The sequence below is a fragment of the Chenopodium album genome, chromosome 4 (genome assembly GCF_948465745.1).
Source record: "Chenopodium album chromosome 4, dcCheAlbu1.1, whole genome shotgun sequence".
NCBI lineage: Eukaryota > Viridiplantae > Streptophyta > Magnoliopsida > Caryophyllales > Amaranthaceae > Chenopodium > Chenopodium album.
Window position 1 is genome coordinate 5,094,044 of NC_137837.1, and position 15,487 is coordinate 5,109,530.

The 15,487-nt window shown below is 35.9% G+C and overlaps 1 protein-coding gene across 1 annotated transcript; it reads left to right on the forward strand.

The window, feature by feature from the left end:
* LOC145626424 (uncharacterized) lies at positions 1–13,709 on the forward strand. The gene is made up of 9 exons (XM_081678855.1): positions 1–233; positions 1,332–3,053; positions 4,179–4,296; positions 4,392–4,707; positions 9,819–9,905; positions 10,002–10,101; positions 10,334–10,523; positions 11,699–11,745; positions 13,166–13,709. Exons 1-9 carry the CDS (start codon positions 195–197, stop codon positions 13,421–13,423), a joined length of 2,877 nt encoding a protein of 958 aa, XP_081534981.1. The 5' UTR covers positions 1–194; the 3' UTR covers positions 13,424–13,709.
* Positions 13,710–15,487: the final 1,778 nt, after the last annotated feature.

Genomic DNA, 15,487 nt, shown 5'->3' on the forward strand with positions numbered 1-15,487 from the left:
AAAAATTACTTTACTTGTATTTAAAACGAAAAAAAAGTACAAAATTCAAGCACACGTCATTCATACGTTCGTTAACAGAAGCCCTAACGTACTAAATTTTCCAGAACTTCACTCAATTTTTTAATTTCCCCAAAATCTCAAATTTCGAATTTCCCCCAATTTTTCGTCTTCGTGACCTAATTTTCTCTCTCCTGATGAATGCGCGGAAATTGCTGTTGCGCCAGAAAGTTGAGGTTAGTGTTTGATGTTCTCGAGTTTCCGATTTCGCAATCTTCGTTTTGATATGTATATATTTTAAATTATGTGATTTGAATCTGTTAACGTTGCCAGTCGATCGATTTGAGATGAAACAATGCCGTATTTTTTTAGATTTATTTTGAAATATTTTAGTTCGAATTTGTTCGAATTGGTTAATTGATTGAAATTGGTTGTATATTTTCGTTCGGTGGTAGTCGAAGTTATATTATATTTTGATTCAATTTAGGGTTTTAGTGTAGATTAGTGCCGAATCGAGCAATTAATTTCCGTTAAAGGGTTTATGTAAAGAAGAGGAAAAAAAATTAGGTTTACTGTGCATTATTTAAAGCAATTTCGTGTATAAGTTTCAATTTGGGACACGAAATTTTGATAAATGTCGCAATTGTTATGTTAGTAACAAAATTTGTAAGCGAAAGTAAAGATTGGAGGAGGGGGTGAAGGGGAGGTGCTAGATTTTAAGGGTAACTGATTCGCAAATACTTCACTTCCATAGTTTGATATAGTGAGTTAGGGTAGTAAAGTAAGGATGTGTTTGTTGATTGATGACAGTTTTTTAGTAGGCGTGGAATAGTACAATCATCTTACGAAAGATATGAAGGAAATGTTTCCTTTGTTCATTATGGGTTTGGGGGCGAAAGTTTATCCTTATCCCCTCATATTTCGTTGCTGCTTATTCAATTGTCGTATGGGTGAATGGAGTGTATGTCAATGTCCAGTAAGTCCAGTTTAACAGTACGTGAATGATTTCATGTTTTGTACTTCCACTGTTGATTTGGATGAAACTTTTATGCCTTCCCTTTTCTACATGTCTTCACGTTTATATTTTTACAGTTTTCTGATAATCAGTAATTTAAAGCACTCTATGGTTTTTTGTTGTATATCTATTTTTTTTTCACTCTTCTATCTTTTCTATGTGATGGGAATTATTTTTTGAGTCTTTGATTTTGGTTATGCTTTGAAATTCAGATAATAATTTAGTTGTTGGTGGATATATCATAATTGCCAGTAGATTGAATTAGAAATGCACATCTAAGACAGATGATTTGAAATGTTTATTTTCTTGTGGTTGTTAGGTGCGGCAACTTGAGGAAGGTTTGGGGGGGTCATGGCACCCTGGAGTAGTTGTTGGTGTCTTAGACTCATGTCGCAAGGTTGAATATGATGACTTGCTGTGCGAATCAGGAAGTTCCAAGCTCATAGAGTCAATACCTGTCACCGGGGCAATTGAGGGTCTTTACCAGCGTCCTTGTGTCAAATTTAATTACCGTGGTCGTATAAGACCCATACCTCCTCTTCCAAGAATTATGAGTGCTTCAGATGCAAAGTTAACTTTTGGAGTCTGTGTTGATGTTATGTTTAAGGAAGCATGGTGGGAGGGAGTGATTTTTGATTGTGATGAGGGTGCTAAGGAGCGACGTGTTTATTTCCCTGATGAAGGTGATGAACGTGCATTCAAATTGACTGATTTGCGTGTCACTTCTGACTGGGATGAATTTACTGGTCAGTGGAGAGAAAGGGGTGTTTGGAAGTTGGTGGATCTAGTCAAGGAGCACAAAATAGACAAACATGTATTCCATTTTGTTAGGCGTGTTTGGTCCCGCTTGAAAGTAAATTATGGTTTTCAGAAGATGATATCAGAGTGGACATGTGGTGCATATTGTGTGTGGAAAGAATACTTTATGGAAGTTATCTATAACATGACTACTAAACCAGGAAGAAAGGTTTCTTTTCCTACTAATACTCAGATACACGCAGTGAAGAAAAGAAAAGGCAGAACCAAGAGGTCTCGCGTGAGCTTTGTAGATGCTTCTGTCCTAACTAGGTCAATGCAGAAACGAAAGGATAAAGAATTTAGTCTTAGGGTAAAAACAAGGCGTATGTGTCTGAGTGAAGCGGAGGATTCCTTTATTGCTGTTGCAGACAATAGAGGCTATATGACTGATGGTGACTGCATGCGAAGTCAACCGGCAACTGCTGATGCTTCCTTAAATATTGAGGTTTCAGAGGCTAGTGACAAAAGTGAGACTGAACAGGTTCCTAGTAAGATCTGTAGTCTGGCAAATGCCAGAGCTCTAAAAAAAGGAGTTCATCTCATGAGGACCTCTCAAAATGATGGTGCGCCCTCTGTAAATCCTAGCATGTCTGAAAAGAATTTAAATATGAATATGTCTCCAAATGTTTGTTTTAGAAAGAAATGGCAGTCGGCTGAAGACAAATTGACACCTAGGAAACTGACGCCTTCCCCACTACATGGTAATAAATTAGGACGACACAAAAGCTGTGACTCCAGATTAACAAGGCATGTGCTTGATTCAGTGCCCTTACAGTTTCAAGATAATATTCCCGTTTACAATAGGAGAGAAGTGATGTTGTTAAAGCAAAAGAAGGTTGGCATTAGTGCTAGATATTCCGTTCATAGAAAAGAGAGACGGATTAGAATTTCTAGACGCAGCATTGGGAAGAAAAGAAGTCCCAAGAGGATCAAAAAATTATATCCAAGGAAGACTCAGGAGGCTAGCGTTATATCTAAACCCACATTGCAGAAGGAACTGGAGGTATCAAAATCTAAACAAAAAGAAGCCAGTCTATTGGGCAGTGGTTGCGAAGGGATTCAACCTGTCACAACTTCTTGTCAAGAGTCTGAACATCAAGAAACTGTAGATAGTCCTCGTAAGCAGAAGGTTAGGAAGGGTAGATGCCGTGACTCAGTTTGCTTAATCTGTCAGCATGGAGGCGAATTACTTCATTGTGATCATTGCTTGTCTTCATACCATTTGACCTGCATTGACCTTCAGGTGAAGCTCCATTTTTTGAATTATGTACCTAATTAAAGAACGACTTCAGCAATCAGCTGTTTATTTTGTTTGATTCATGCCATCCTACTATCTATGTGTCTTTTGTGGTTTGGGTGGGCGCAAAAGATAACTTGTCTTACTTTTATCCTATTTATTTATGTAAAATCATTTTCTTAATGTGGTGCAAAACTAAATTAGGATGCAAAAGTGGATACAGTTTTACAAATATTAAAGTGTTCCAGACTTCACTATATAAGCTAGGTGCCTAGGTTTAAGCATGTCTTACTTTAGTTACTCTAATATTATGACGAGGTGTAGTCTTATGCCAATTAGCCAATTGATAACCTGAAGTTGTAGGTATAGGAAAACATTACATTGAAAAACTAGTATGCAGCGGTAATACTAGAGCTTCAATGATTCCAATTGCTTCTTTAATTATCCCTGTTTTCTTTAGTAATTTATGGCTTTCCAAATAAGAAGCTTGGAAGTCAGCAGCAGGAAAAAACTCCTATTCTATTTTTTGGTCCATAGTAAAGGATTGTAAAGTAGGATTAGTAGCTGAATGTTCTTTACACTCTAGAACAGCCTGTATACCTGTCAAGGTACTCTTAGCTTCTGAGTTGAGTGTCTTCTTTTTTTCGAAGGCCTTCTTCATTCATCCAGCCTTGGGCTGATACTCTGATAGCATGTTTTTGGTGGAGTTTACCTGACAGCTTCTCTCTCTCTCTCTCTTAATTTTTATAATAATAATTTCTTTTACATCAATCATTTTGTAATTTCAGTCATATAGAATAAGCAAGTTAGGAGTTTGACTTGACGAGGTTGTCTAAATCAGAACTACCAATAAATGTGTTATCAGTACTAAGGTTCTGTGTAAGAGTCGACCAATTTTAGGTATTTTTATTTTTCTACTCTGGCAGAGGACTGGTAGTAGTTGTATTTTCTTGCTTGATACAATTCCCTAGATCTGACTATATGGTTAACAAGTGATATTACAGGTGACCTTCTTCTATGCTTTCCTGTTGTTTTGATTCTGAAGTTCTGAACTGCTTTAGCTGAGTACAAGATTTGAACTCAATGCATCAAGAATTTAACTTACAGATACATTTTATTGTGGCAATTCAGGAAATTCCTGACGGAGAATCATTTTGCCCATCTTGTCAATGTGGCTTATGTGGCTTGGAACATTCTGCCAACGGGGATCAACTATTTACTCAAGTGTGTTACCAATGCAGCCGCCAATGTTTGTTTCTGCCTTCGAATCAATGTCTCAGTCATCCATATTGTTGTATAGCTTAACTTTCCGTTCCTTAACCATAGTTTATGTTTGCTTTGTAGATCACGTGGCTTGCCTTAACAAAGCAGGAGCATCAGTCTCTGATGACTCATTCCTTGACAAATTCTGTAGCAGAAGCTGTTTTGAGATATGTGCTCGTCTTCATGAACTCTTGCAAATTTCAAATCCAACAAAGATGGAAGGCTTAACCTGGACTATTACAAGATCTAGAAGAAATGATTGTAACGTACACAATGAACGAGTTCATCCTCTCGTTCCGGTGTCTCAAGCTCTAAATGTTTTTCATGAGTGTTTTGAACCTATACTTGAGCCCCACACTGGGAGGGATCTAGTTGCTGATATTGTTTACAATTCTGGGTGAGACTCCTTTATTCCTTTTAGTAGCTGTGTTATCCAGTTTTAATATTTTCACGCTGCTAGGATTTTTTATTTATATTGTTAATTGGAATTATATGTTGAGTCTGTTAGGAAACTTAGGATACTTTCTTTTCTGTTTGCTTTGACATTTAAGGCTTTTGGCACGTTGGGTTTTAGATGAATCTCCTTAGGTGTTTTGCTTCTAGCTGGCTTTAGTGAAATGGCACAACATTTTCATTATTTCATGCATGGTTTATGAACTTTATGCCTGATAGTTTTTTTATTCCTTCCTTCCTACCTCTTATACTCCCTCTTGCCCCTATTTCCTAGACACACTTTGACTTTTAGCTTTACTTTGACCATCTTTTTACTTAAAAAAAATGTATGTAAGATGTTGGATTTGTATTTATATATACTGTCAAGAAGTATACTTCCTCCGTTCTTTTAATATTGCACAACATACCTTTTAAGGAAATTTCACAAATATTGCTCCATTTTTATTTTAGGACAAAAAATATCTATGTTCACTCTGCAAATACCCAACATACCCTTACCTTTTCGCACTTATTATATAGTCTATGTTACACCACATGGATACTTTTGTATTTTTACCTTTCTCTCTCTTCATTTTTCTCACTACCAAAATTATTGCACCAAACTTGTATGGTGCAATAATAAAAAAAAGAGGAAGTATGTATTTTAAACTTGTTATCAAATAGATAATTAAAAAAAAATCCAAGATCAAAGTTGTGCAAAAACTTTAAGTATGTCAACTGTCAAGTTTATAAGGATGGAGGGAGTACATAAGTTCCTACATAAACCTGCCTTACTTGTAATTACTTACATTTAATTAAAAAATTGATTGCCTGCAAGCAGTGTTAGATATTGAAAATTTTAACATTGTAAGCACAGTTGCTATTGGTTTGTGATGGTCACTAAATAGCATTTATGCTTAATCTGAAGAGTGAAGACATTGAAGGGCCATTTTCCTGTGGGAGGACCAGGAGATTTTTCCATGTATATTGCTGTATCATGATGAGTATATACTATTTTGTTTATTAGTTGCCTATTTGGACCTTGATGAAAAGCTGTAGAACTGTTGCTAAAGAATAAGGAAGATTTTTTCCCAAGTCCATGATATATTTTTTAAAAAACAAATATTTCTAGACATTTATGCAATTATGCTCCCTCCTTTTCTTTTTGATATTCTTATTAAAAATCTTGCAACTATTCACAATTTTAGGAAATTCTTTAAATTAGTCCCAATATATAATTAGAGTTATGCGAGGTCTTGTTTGATTTGTCTTAATGATTTTCTTAGAATAATAATAATGTTTGCTTGTACATAATTAGATGTATTAATGGTCAAAGATATGCACTGGCAAATGTGCATAGTCAAATTAAGATCATAAAAAAGAAACAAAGGGATTATTTGATAAATGATAAAGAAATATACGAGATAGACACCAGGGTGTTGTCACCCAAATACAAAAAGAGGTACAAGGAAAAAGAACCGTCCTGCTTTTGAGCTATCATGAAGCAATTTAACTAGAAAATTGTGACATAAGAATCGCCTAAAACCTAGTGCTTGACTCCAGCCAGAAGCCTAGAAGTAGGTACCAAAATTTTTGATGATGGGAAGCTATATCCACAAAAATCCATTGGTGTCTTTCCTTTTAATTGTGTGTCTGTCTGATATTAAAAGAGTACTTTAGCTTTCTTTCTGTTGGTTCTTCTCAATGGGGGTATTTTCAGAGCCCCTTTGGGCCATTATTTTCTTTGTTGTAAGATTACTCCTTGTCCTTTGTAATAAAACTCTTTTTATTCTTGTCAATTGAAATTTCCATTATTTAACACTTGAAATTATATACCAAGATACCAGATAATCAATCTTCCTAATGCAACTTGCTGGACAATGATTACAAATGCAGATACTGAATAGTCTGGCTTCATTGTACCTGTTCATCCAGAGCTCAAACTGTCTACTGATGACAATCTGTACAAAGTTGATCTCAATCTTTTTTCTCATGATGGATGTGTTATTAATCTCTGTTACCAAAAAATGCTAAGAACTGCTCATATTTTGTTTAATCCTCATGTCTTGAATAGTTAAATCTATGTTTTGCACGACAGAAAAGAAAAAGTCACGCCCCATAAATAACGCTCCCACCACGCGCGTTTTTTTGGGAATCCCAAAACGAGCCCCTGTTTTCATATACTAGTCTTCCCCAACCGCAGTATCTGAAGGGTCTTCAAGCCCCACCAAGGCACCAATCACTATCTCGCCGCACCTAGCTGTTCCCTCTCTAATTCGTGGATGATTCCACTACCTTGCTGCTTCCCCCCACTAGCCGCGACCTTTACTTTTTACTGCCCTAAGCGGTAGATCGTGGTAGTCTCTTTCTATTCCTTTCGCTGGTGGAGGTTTTCCCCTTTCGGGATTGCTTGAGTTCTCCTTGTTCTACTGGTTTCTTAGTTTCTTCTAAAAAAAAAAAAAAAACTTAAAGAAGGATACTTTTCCTCCTTCTACTATGCTTTGCCTCTTCTTGTGTTTTTTTTTTTTTAAAGTCTTGTCTTTTGGTGTATTATGGATTGTTAGCCTTTACTTATCGGCTTAACGCCTTGATGTTTATTCACTTGAATGACGAATATGATGAAAGTATTGTGAACTTTGCTACTAATAACTAGAGGTGTCAATTCGGATGATCGGATCGAGTTTGAGGAGGTCGGATCGGGTTAGGTCAATTTTTAAAGTTGAGTCATGCTAAATTATTATGTAAACGCAAGTCCAAATCTGAATCGGATATATTTTGGATTGGTTTCCAATCGGGTCGGGTCGGGTCGGGTCGGGCGTGGTTTTGATGCCTCTACTAATAACTGCCCTCTAAATATCTTTAATCAAGGCAATAGATTGAAGGACGAGGGTGACTTGTGCTATAAACATCAAACATGGTGAGTTTATCTGTGCTCAAGGGTTGCAATTTTGTGCTTTGGTTTACCAAGGAATGAGGAAGATTGTGCTTTTCTATGGAGCCTTGCTATTGCTTTGGAATTGAATCTCGCAGATTATGAACAAACTACAGAATCTTGCTCCTTAGTCATCGATTTTGATAGTAGCAATGCTAAAGCTCTTTACAGAAGGGCTTTAGTAAAAATCAACTTAACCAATTGAAAGAGGTTTATGAGGACATTGGCTAGGTAGCTAGGTTGGAGCCTAATAATTAGGATATCCTGTGGAGAAAGTGAAGGGCCTAAGTTGTGTGGCAAGCAATACCCTTGATAAGTGGGGTGCTGAAAATTTTGTCATGGGACTACAACAAAAAGGGGGAAAATCAGTGAGTCAATTGCGAGTCTAGTGTAAGGCCCAGTTTCTCTAAGCGATGACCAGATGACCAGTCTGATAGTAAGACGGAGGGTAGAAAGCCCATCCATGCCCACAATGTGTATGCTCGTTTGGAAAATGAGGAAGTTGGTTCAAAGTGCCCCCTAAACGATCAAGAATCATGACAAGTCATGGATCTTGAAAATATCCATTGTTTGTTTCTCTAATGGATTGAAAAGAAACAAGTCCCTTACGATTTCTTTCTTGTCCTATTCGAATCTCAAGCGGGGGAGGACTTTGAGTCTCTTCAATGATTGTATGAATGAAGGAAAAGACTACTCAAGATAGGCATTTAAAACTTTACAAGGATACGGATTCCAAAGGCCCAAATTCCTTGTCCATGCCTATTAAGAAGATGAGTCCAGGTAGGAGGAGACGCAACAAGAAGTTCAAAAAGAAAAAGGTCTTGCCCCCTCCTAGTCTAGAAGTGGTCAATAATGTTGTTGGGTTTGGAAAACCCTACACTATTGTTGTTGAGAAGTTAGATGAGCCTATGTCTTTAGACCTAACTCATAATAGCGATGAAGGTTCATAGAATGGGAGTGAAGGTCCAGCGAGAGACTATACTACCACTGACCTTGTTGAATTGGAATTCGTTGGATCCAATAAAGATGACCCCATGACTTTTGAACCCGACTAGGTGCAGTCCATCCTAGCACCCACTACCTTCAAGTTCTCTGCCGTGACGAGGAAACATAGTAGGCCGCACGTGTCAAGGGAGAAGATTAAGAAAGGTAATCTTTATTCCAGGTATTGTTTTTGCAGGTCCAAGAAGCGAAAAGGAACAAACGCTGATCATCTTATGGCAAGAGTCTATGACGGAGCCTGTGATTCCCCATATTTGTATCCCATAGCAAGTCATGAAAGTTTACCCCCATTCTCCGATATAGTTCTTTTATTAGTATGGTTAAGAGATCTAAACCCTTTCCTTGTTTTACTTGTAGTCTTCAGTCAGTTGGGAGCTAGCCTCCTTTTGGAAAGCCAAAACAAAAAAAAAAAAGAATAGTTAAATCTTTAAACATGCTCCTAATGTTTTTCTCTTATATAATTGTTTGGTAAGAGCTATTAAAACACAGTTTTTTTTTTTTTTTTTTTTTTTTTTTTTTTTTTCCCTATTTTTTTGGTTCTATATTTTGATTGGTCTTTAGTTTCCTATCAAGTTTGATAACCAGTACCAGGATACCAAAACATGGACTGACAGAGTGACAGCAAGGTTCAAGGCTGTTGCATAACTGTTTTTATCTGATGAATGTGCTTAAGCCAATCCATCACACTGATGATATAAATGAATTGCGCTGCATAAAAATATGGAACTCTCAACTTTTCTGGGTTTCTTTTGGTCTTCTTTTTCTTGTCATCGATGCACTTTCCCTGTGGGATCACATATTATCTATGAAGTTGGCTGTGCTATTCTGTCTTAGGTTTGCATAATATTGTTAAGGTAACTGCCTAATAGAACAATATGTATAAATTGGCATGATAGGAAGTTTAGTGTTTAAGGATATCACGTACATTGAGGATATTGTTTTATGGTTAGCAGGACCCAATAGTATTATCAGTGGTGGGTGATGGCACTATGACGCAATATTGCTAAACTGCATTGCTTAAATTGGAAAATTTAAGGTTGAGCATTTTGAAGGCTTGTGATTGATCTGTTTAGTCGAAATGCAGACATCTCTTGATTCCTATGGACATATACTCACTTTTTGTTGACTTTTCTTATTTATAGGTCAAAATTCAGGAGACTGGATTTCCATGGGTTTTATGTAATAGCTTTGGTTAATGGCGAGGAGCTTGTTTGTGTTGCTACTATCAGGTAACCCAGTTGGATTGCGAAGTGTCTTTATGTTCTGAATATTTAATAAAATGACCGATCATTCATTTTGAATTCGGTACTTTGTTTTGCTTTCAGAATTCATGGTCAGAAAGTGGCGGAGATGCCACTTGTAGCTACACCTTTCAAGTATCGTCGAAAGGGTATGTGCCGGCTTCTTGTGGAAGAGTTGGAGAAGGTAGTTTATATTAACAATATTGCTTTTCTTACTGCTACGGAGTAATTACATAATATGTTAATGGTTAAATAATTACAGAGTACTTATTTGAGACATTTGGCTTTTGCTTGGGGTTTCTTTTTATTTTATATTTTGGTGCTCTTGTTATTTTTTGTCAGTCAGTCAGTTAATTTTCTTGTACTTGTGAATTTATGAAGTGTTCAATGGCAAGTACCTTTCTCTTGTTTTGCAGATGCTTGTTGAAATGGGTGTTGAAAGATTGGTCTTGCCAGCTATAGCTCAGCTGAGTGATACCTGGGTTTCGTCATTTGGTTTTGCAGAGATGCCAGCACTGTTAAGGAGAGAATTGTTGGGGTATCCATTTGTTCTTTTTAAGGGAACTACTATGTTTCAGAAAATTCCCAGAAGAACGACTCCATTAGGTAAGTAGCTAGCTGAAAATAAAAGGCATATCAAATAGCATATTGCATTAATGATTTAATGCCGTTGAAGTCTTCAGATGTTTTAACTTTGTCATTAGCTTTTCATTGCTATATTTGACACTTTATTTTCTACTAGTTTTAAACTCGTGCTATACACAAGGCAAATAATGAAGATTTTATTTTTTTAAAAAAAAATACTTGGTTGGATAGCCATATGTATGTGTATCTGACCTGGCAGATAGGTCATTTGGGTCGGGTCATTTCGGGTCAGCTAACATTTGGGTCGGGTCATTTCGGATCAGCTAACATTTGGGTCGGATCAAATTGGGTTTCGGGTCTGACTCGGGTCAAGAATCGGGTCGAGTTTGAGTCGGGTCAATATCGGGTCGGGTATGTTCGGGCCAATACTATTTTTGGGTCGAGTATGTTCAGGTAAAAAATGGGTCAAGTCATGATCGTGTTTTTCCATTTGCGGATCAAGCTCAAATCAATAATTTTATATTTTGTTAGTTATAATAAGAACTATCAATTCAGTTTATGAGCTTGGGTTAAAGCTTAGAGATGAACAAATCGAGTCATTTTTGGCATCAAATATTTTTAATTCAATTATAAGGTAATTTTAATTCGGGACGTTTTGGGCGTGTGCTCTGTTCGGGTCAAACACTTCGAATCAACTTTAGGTCGGGTACAATCGGGTCGGGTTAGTTCGGCTGTTGGGTCAACTCCATTTTTGGGTCGGTTATGAATCAAGTCATTCGGGTCGGATCATCGGGTCTGGGTAATAATTGTTAGGTCTAATCTTACTTGGTATGAGGACTATATTTTTTTGGATTATGTGTAAAATCTTACTTGGTATGAGGACTATACATGTATCTTACTTGGTATGAGGACTATATTTTTTCGGATTTTGTGTAAAATCTCAGGCTTAATTTTCATATGATAAGCCCTATAAAATTTACTTGGTATGATAACTTTATATATATCTGTTATCTTCACTGCAAAACTCTAAAAATATTAATTTACCAAACACTATATTTCCTAAGCTGAAAATTGACATGACAATCATATGCGGCGCATCTTCCTATATTATATTCCAAGTTAGTTCAAATATACAACATGGATTTTTATCTTTCATTGGAAATTGAGCTTGTCTGTGTTTGGTATGTACTGTGTAGATTCTTTGGAAGCAACAAGAAAGCTGGAAAGGACTGGACCCAGACAGGTTCTTCCTCAAACTCTGGAAATTCATCTTTTTCTTGTGATAATTCTCTAGCTTTACTTATCTATTTCTCATGAATATCATGTGATGATATAACTAGCTAGTCATTCAAGCAAAACGAGAATTATGTCCCCTCTTCCCCCCCCCCCCCCCCCCCCCTCTCTTTCATGCCCCAAGGGGCTCTGTTAATGAATTACATTTTTAGACTGCTAATCTTCATCATGATAGCAAAAGATTGTAGGAAACAATCCTCTTAATAGTTTTTTGTGAGACCAAGATGACTTGTTTTAATTTTAGTATTAATTATTTAAATATTTTGCTATTTATTTGTTTTATTAGAATTGATCCACCTCTTGATATATTAATGGCATGACTGCCCCGTCCACATCACTTTAAGTGTATCAAGAACTTAGGTTCCTCCAATAAAAATGTTCTTTAGCTTGAGATGGGGTTTAGAACTTGAATTTTATTCAAAATTATGTAGCCTAGATCTAAAATATTTCATTTCACTTGTACTCTGACTCTGACATTTTTTTTAAAGACTTCAATTTAGAAGCCATGTCTCAAACACACCTTCTAAGGAGAACACTGATGTTACTGTTTTGAATGAAAGCATTTTGAATTTAGTTATATCCTCTCTGGAAGGTATTTCAGCTGTATTAAACTTCAGTTTTGCGTAAATGAAGATATGTCATTAGCACTGCACCAGTAGATGTAGATGTATATCAAGCAGCACAAGGTGTCCTCAGCTAGTCAGCTCCTTATGAAAAGACAGAAATTTAGAGCTTCAAGTTAGCCCAATCCTTTGTATTTCTCTGATAGAGTAATTTTGGAAAGCCTTGGCTGCCTAAGCAGAAATTAATTTCTACCTTTATGGTTTTCTTATAGAGAAATAACTGAGAGAAAAAGAGATAGAGAGAGAGAGAGAGAGAGAGAGAGAGAGAGAGAGAGGGGTGGGGGGGGGGGGGGGGATGGAGGAAAGTTAGAACGGTAAGGCATGTGGTGGAATGTGACATTTACATTCTTTTTTTTTAATAAAAATCAGTCACCCTTTTGGGAGTTTCACTTGCTGATTGGCTGCGAAGCCCAATATTTGTAAAGAAAGGGATCAACACCACCAGTATTATTTTCTCCTTTAGAAACCAAACAGATGCCGAATATGTCAAGGAGGGAGAGTGATGCAAGTGCTGGTATTTTCAACTCAGCAAAATACTCTCTCCTTAAGACACCAAAATTTCCAATTACCCCCTCCCCTTTTTTGGAGGGGTCTCTCTTTGTTATTCTGTATATGTTGTTGGACTGATATACCTGTTTTAACCATCTCTTATCTAGAATTTTGTCCATCTCTTTAGCCCCATTGCAAATAAACTTCTTCATATTCTTGCATGGCCTTAAAATGTATTCTTTTCCTTTCTTGCTGCAGGAATTTCACCCAAAAGATAGGTTCAATATACAGTACAAGAGAAGAGGGAAACCTGAAGCTTCTGGAAAAGAATCAGAAATGGATGTATCAGACAAGAACCAGACCACATTCAAGTGTGTGTACAAGCGGCGGAGGGTTCAAGCAAGCAAAAACTGTAAGACAGTGATGGATGGATCAGATAAGAACCAATCCACATACAAGTGTGTGTACAAGCGGCAAAGGATTCAGGCTAGCAGAGATTCTATCATGAGCCAATAGTTGGCACCCTAGCTAAAATTGTACATTAGTATAGGCATTAGTCCTCATGCAGGCTGGCCTTTGTCCTTCAACTTTTTAGAAGAAGGCGAGGGGGATAATTGAGAGAGAGTATGCGTTAGGCATCGTTATTTTTTGCCCAAGTAGACCCAGATTAATTAACCATAGCTCTGAAACTAATTTCACTAAGAAGGTTGGTGGGAGATGATTTTCACAATGTAAGTATGTAACCCTAATTTGAAACACTTCATGTAAAGCAAAAAAATAAGTCCTTACCAAGTTACATTCATTTCATTATTGCTCCATGATTCTCATCCCTCAGTATCCTTTCGGTGTTAATGAAGGCTAGATATTGTCCTCATCGACGACTAATCTTCATTAGCAGTACTTTGTTTTTCTCCCTATTATTTTCCAAGTTTGAAAGCCCTTCTTTAGTTCTAACACCTTATATTTTGCTGAAGATCACCCTTTTTATTTATTTTTTTGCACAAGTATATAGAAAACACATGATTACTGTAGTCAATATAAGAGTAAATACTACCTCTGTTTTCGCTTTTCTTGTTTAGTGTAATGCAGTTTGCTATCTAAATTTCAAGTGTAGTTATTTTATGCATAGATTTGAAAAAATTAATGAAAATTTAATATTTTGAAAATATATATTCGACAATTGGTACAAGAGTGTATGGGAGCCAAATATTGGTGAGACTATCAACGAGCTATATTGCACAATATTTCCCTAAAAAAAGCACTCCGTAATAAGTGAATATTATAAGTTTTAAAATTTACTAAATTTCTATTTTGTTATGGATTTTTTGGTTTCACCAATATTGTTGTACGCATGGATTTCATATTTCTCATTAGAACTTTTTGTGAAGATAAAGTATTGAACGTCAAAATCCATTTCTTTATAAAATAATTTAGTGGCGGGCAGAAGCTAGTGAATTTTAAGACTTTTTAACTGTGGGTCTAATATCTCTCTAATCGGCTCTTTGGTCTCTTTCAGTCTTTCTCACTTTATTTGATTTAGTTAGCTTTAGTTAACACCTTAAGATACGACTCCCCACCCATTTTTTTAAAATTTTTTTTATTATTATTTTTAAATTTTTTTTTTTAAAAAAAAAAAAAAAAAATTAATAGATTTTCTTAGAAGGATAGTAATGTTGTAATACAATTATACTATTTTCATCTTTTATTTGATGAAATGTATTGATTTATCATCGTGAAATTTAGTGTATGATTGATATTGATTTTGACACAGATTTTTTTTTTTTTTTTTTTTTTGAGGGACTTGTATATATCAATAGTTATAGGCATATATTATCTCTTGATTAGTCTAGTCTATGAACAATTTGTGGGCCAAAAATTTATAACGAGCATGTGCTTGACCTCTTTTTCTGATCGAAATAGATTACAATACAATTGCTAAAATCTTCACACGTAGTAATACACAAACTTTAATTATTAATATTTCTAATAAATTATCCTATAAAATTATAGTGGTTGTACGTTGATAATAAAATGAATCTCAAAAATACAATGAAAATCCAAAGAGAACCTACCAAAATAAACAATTTTGAACGCAAACAAAATTCATTTGTCTCAACATTGTACCAATTAATTTTGTTGTTGTGACAAGACCGGAGCTGTTGTGGCCCAATGTGGACAAGCCCCTATATTCAAGTGCAGGAGTGTTGATTAATTTATCAATGTTATTGTCTCATTTTACAAACATGTCCTTATCATTCATCAATTTAGGTAAATCCACTTACTTAATTTTACTATGGAGCTGTTATATGAGTGAAATTTCAATGGATAAGAGCAAAGACTCAAGAAGGAGTCCGACCGTCGCAAGAATGCCCTTGACTTTCAGCCTTTTTAGCCCGAACCACTAAATTGAGTGTAGGCTCTGAGGCTGTCTGAGCTGATTCGAAAAAGTCTAAATTTGATCACCCTTTTCATTGTTAGTGCATTATTATTACTTTATTATATTATTTGAATAAGAAAGATAAATTGTATTAAGGAGTAAAAAGTGATCTAAGACCTGAGATCAAATCTCGTCTATTTCAT

Bases quoted from the DNA above. Each gene is read 5' to 3' on its own strand.
- LOC145626424 (XM_081678855.1), top strand. From the start codon at position 195: ATGAATGCGCGGAAATTGCTGTTGCGCCAGAAAGTTGAG. The intron at 4,297-4,391 runs GTTTGTTTCTGC...TTTGCTTTGTAG, and splicing joins TTACCAATGCAGCCGCCAAT to ATCACGTGGCTTGCCTTAAC. The intron at 10,102-10,333 runs GTAGTTTATATT...CTTGTTTTGCAG, and splicing joins TTGTGGAAGAGTTGGAGAAG to ATGCTTGTTGAAATGGGTGT.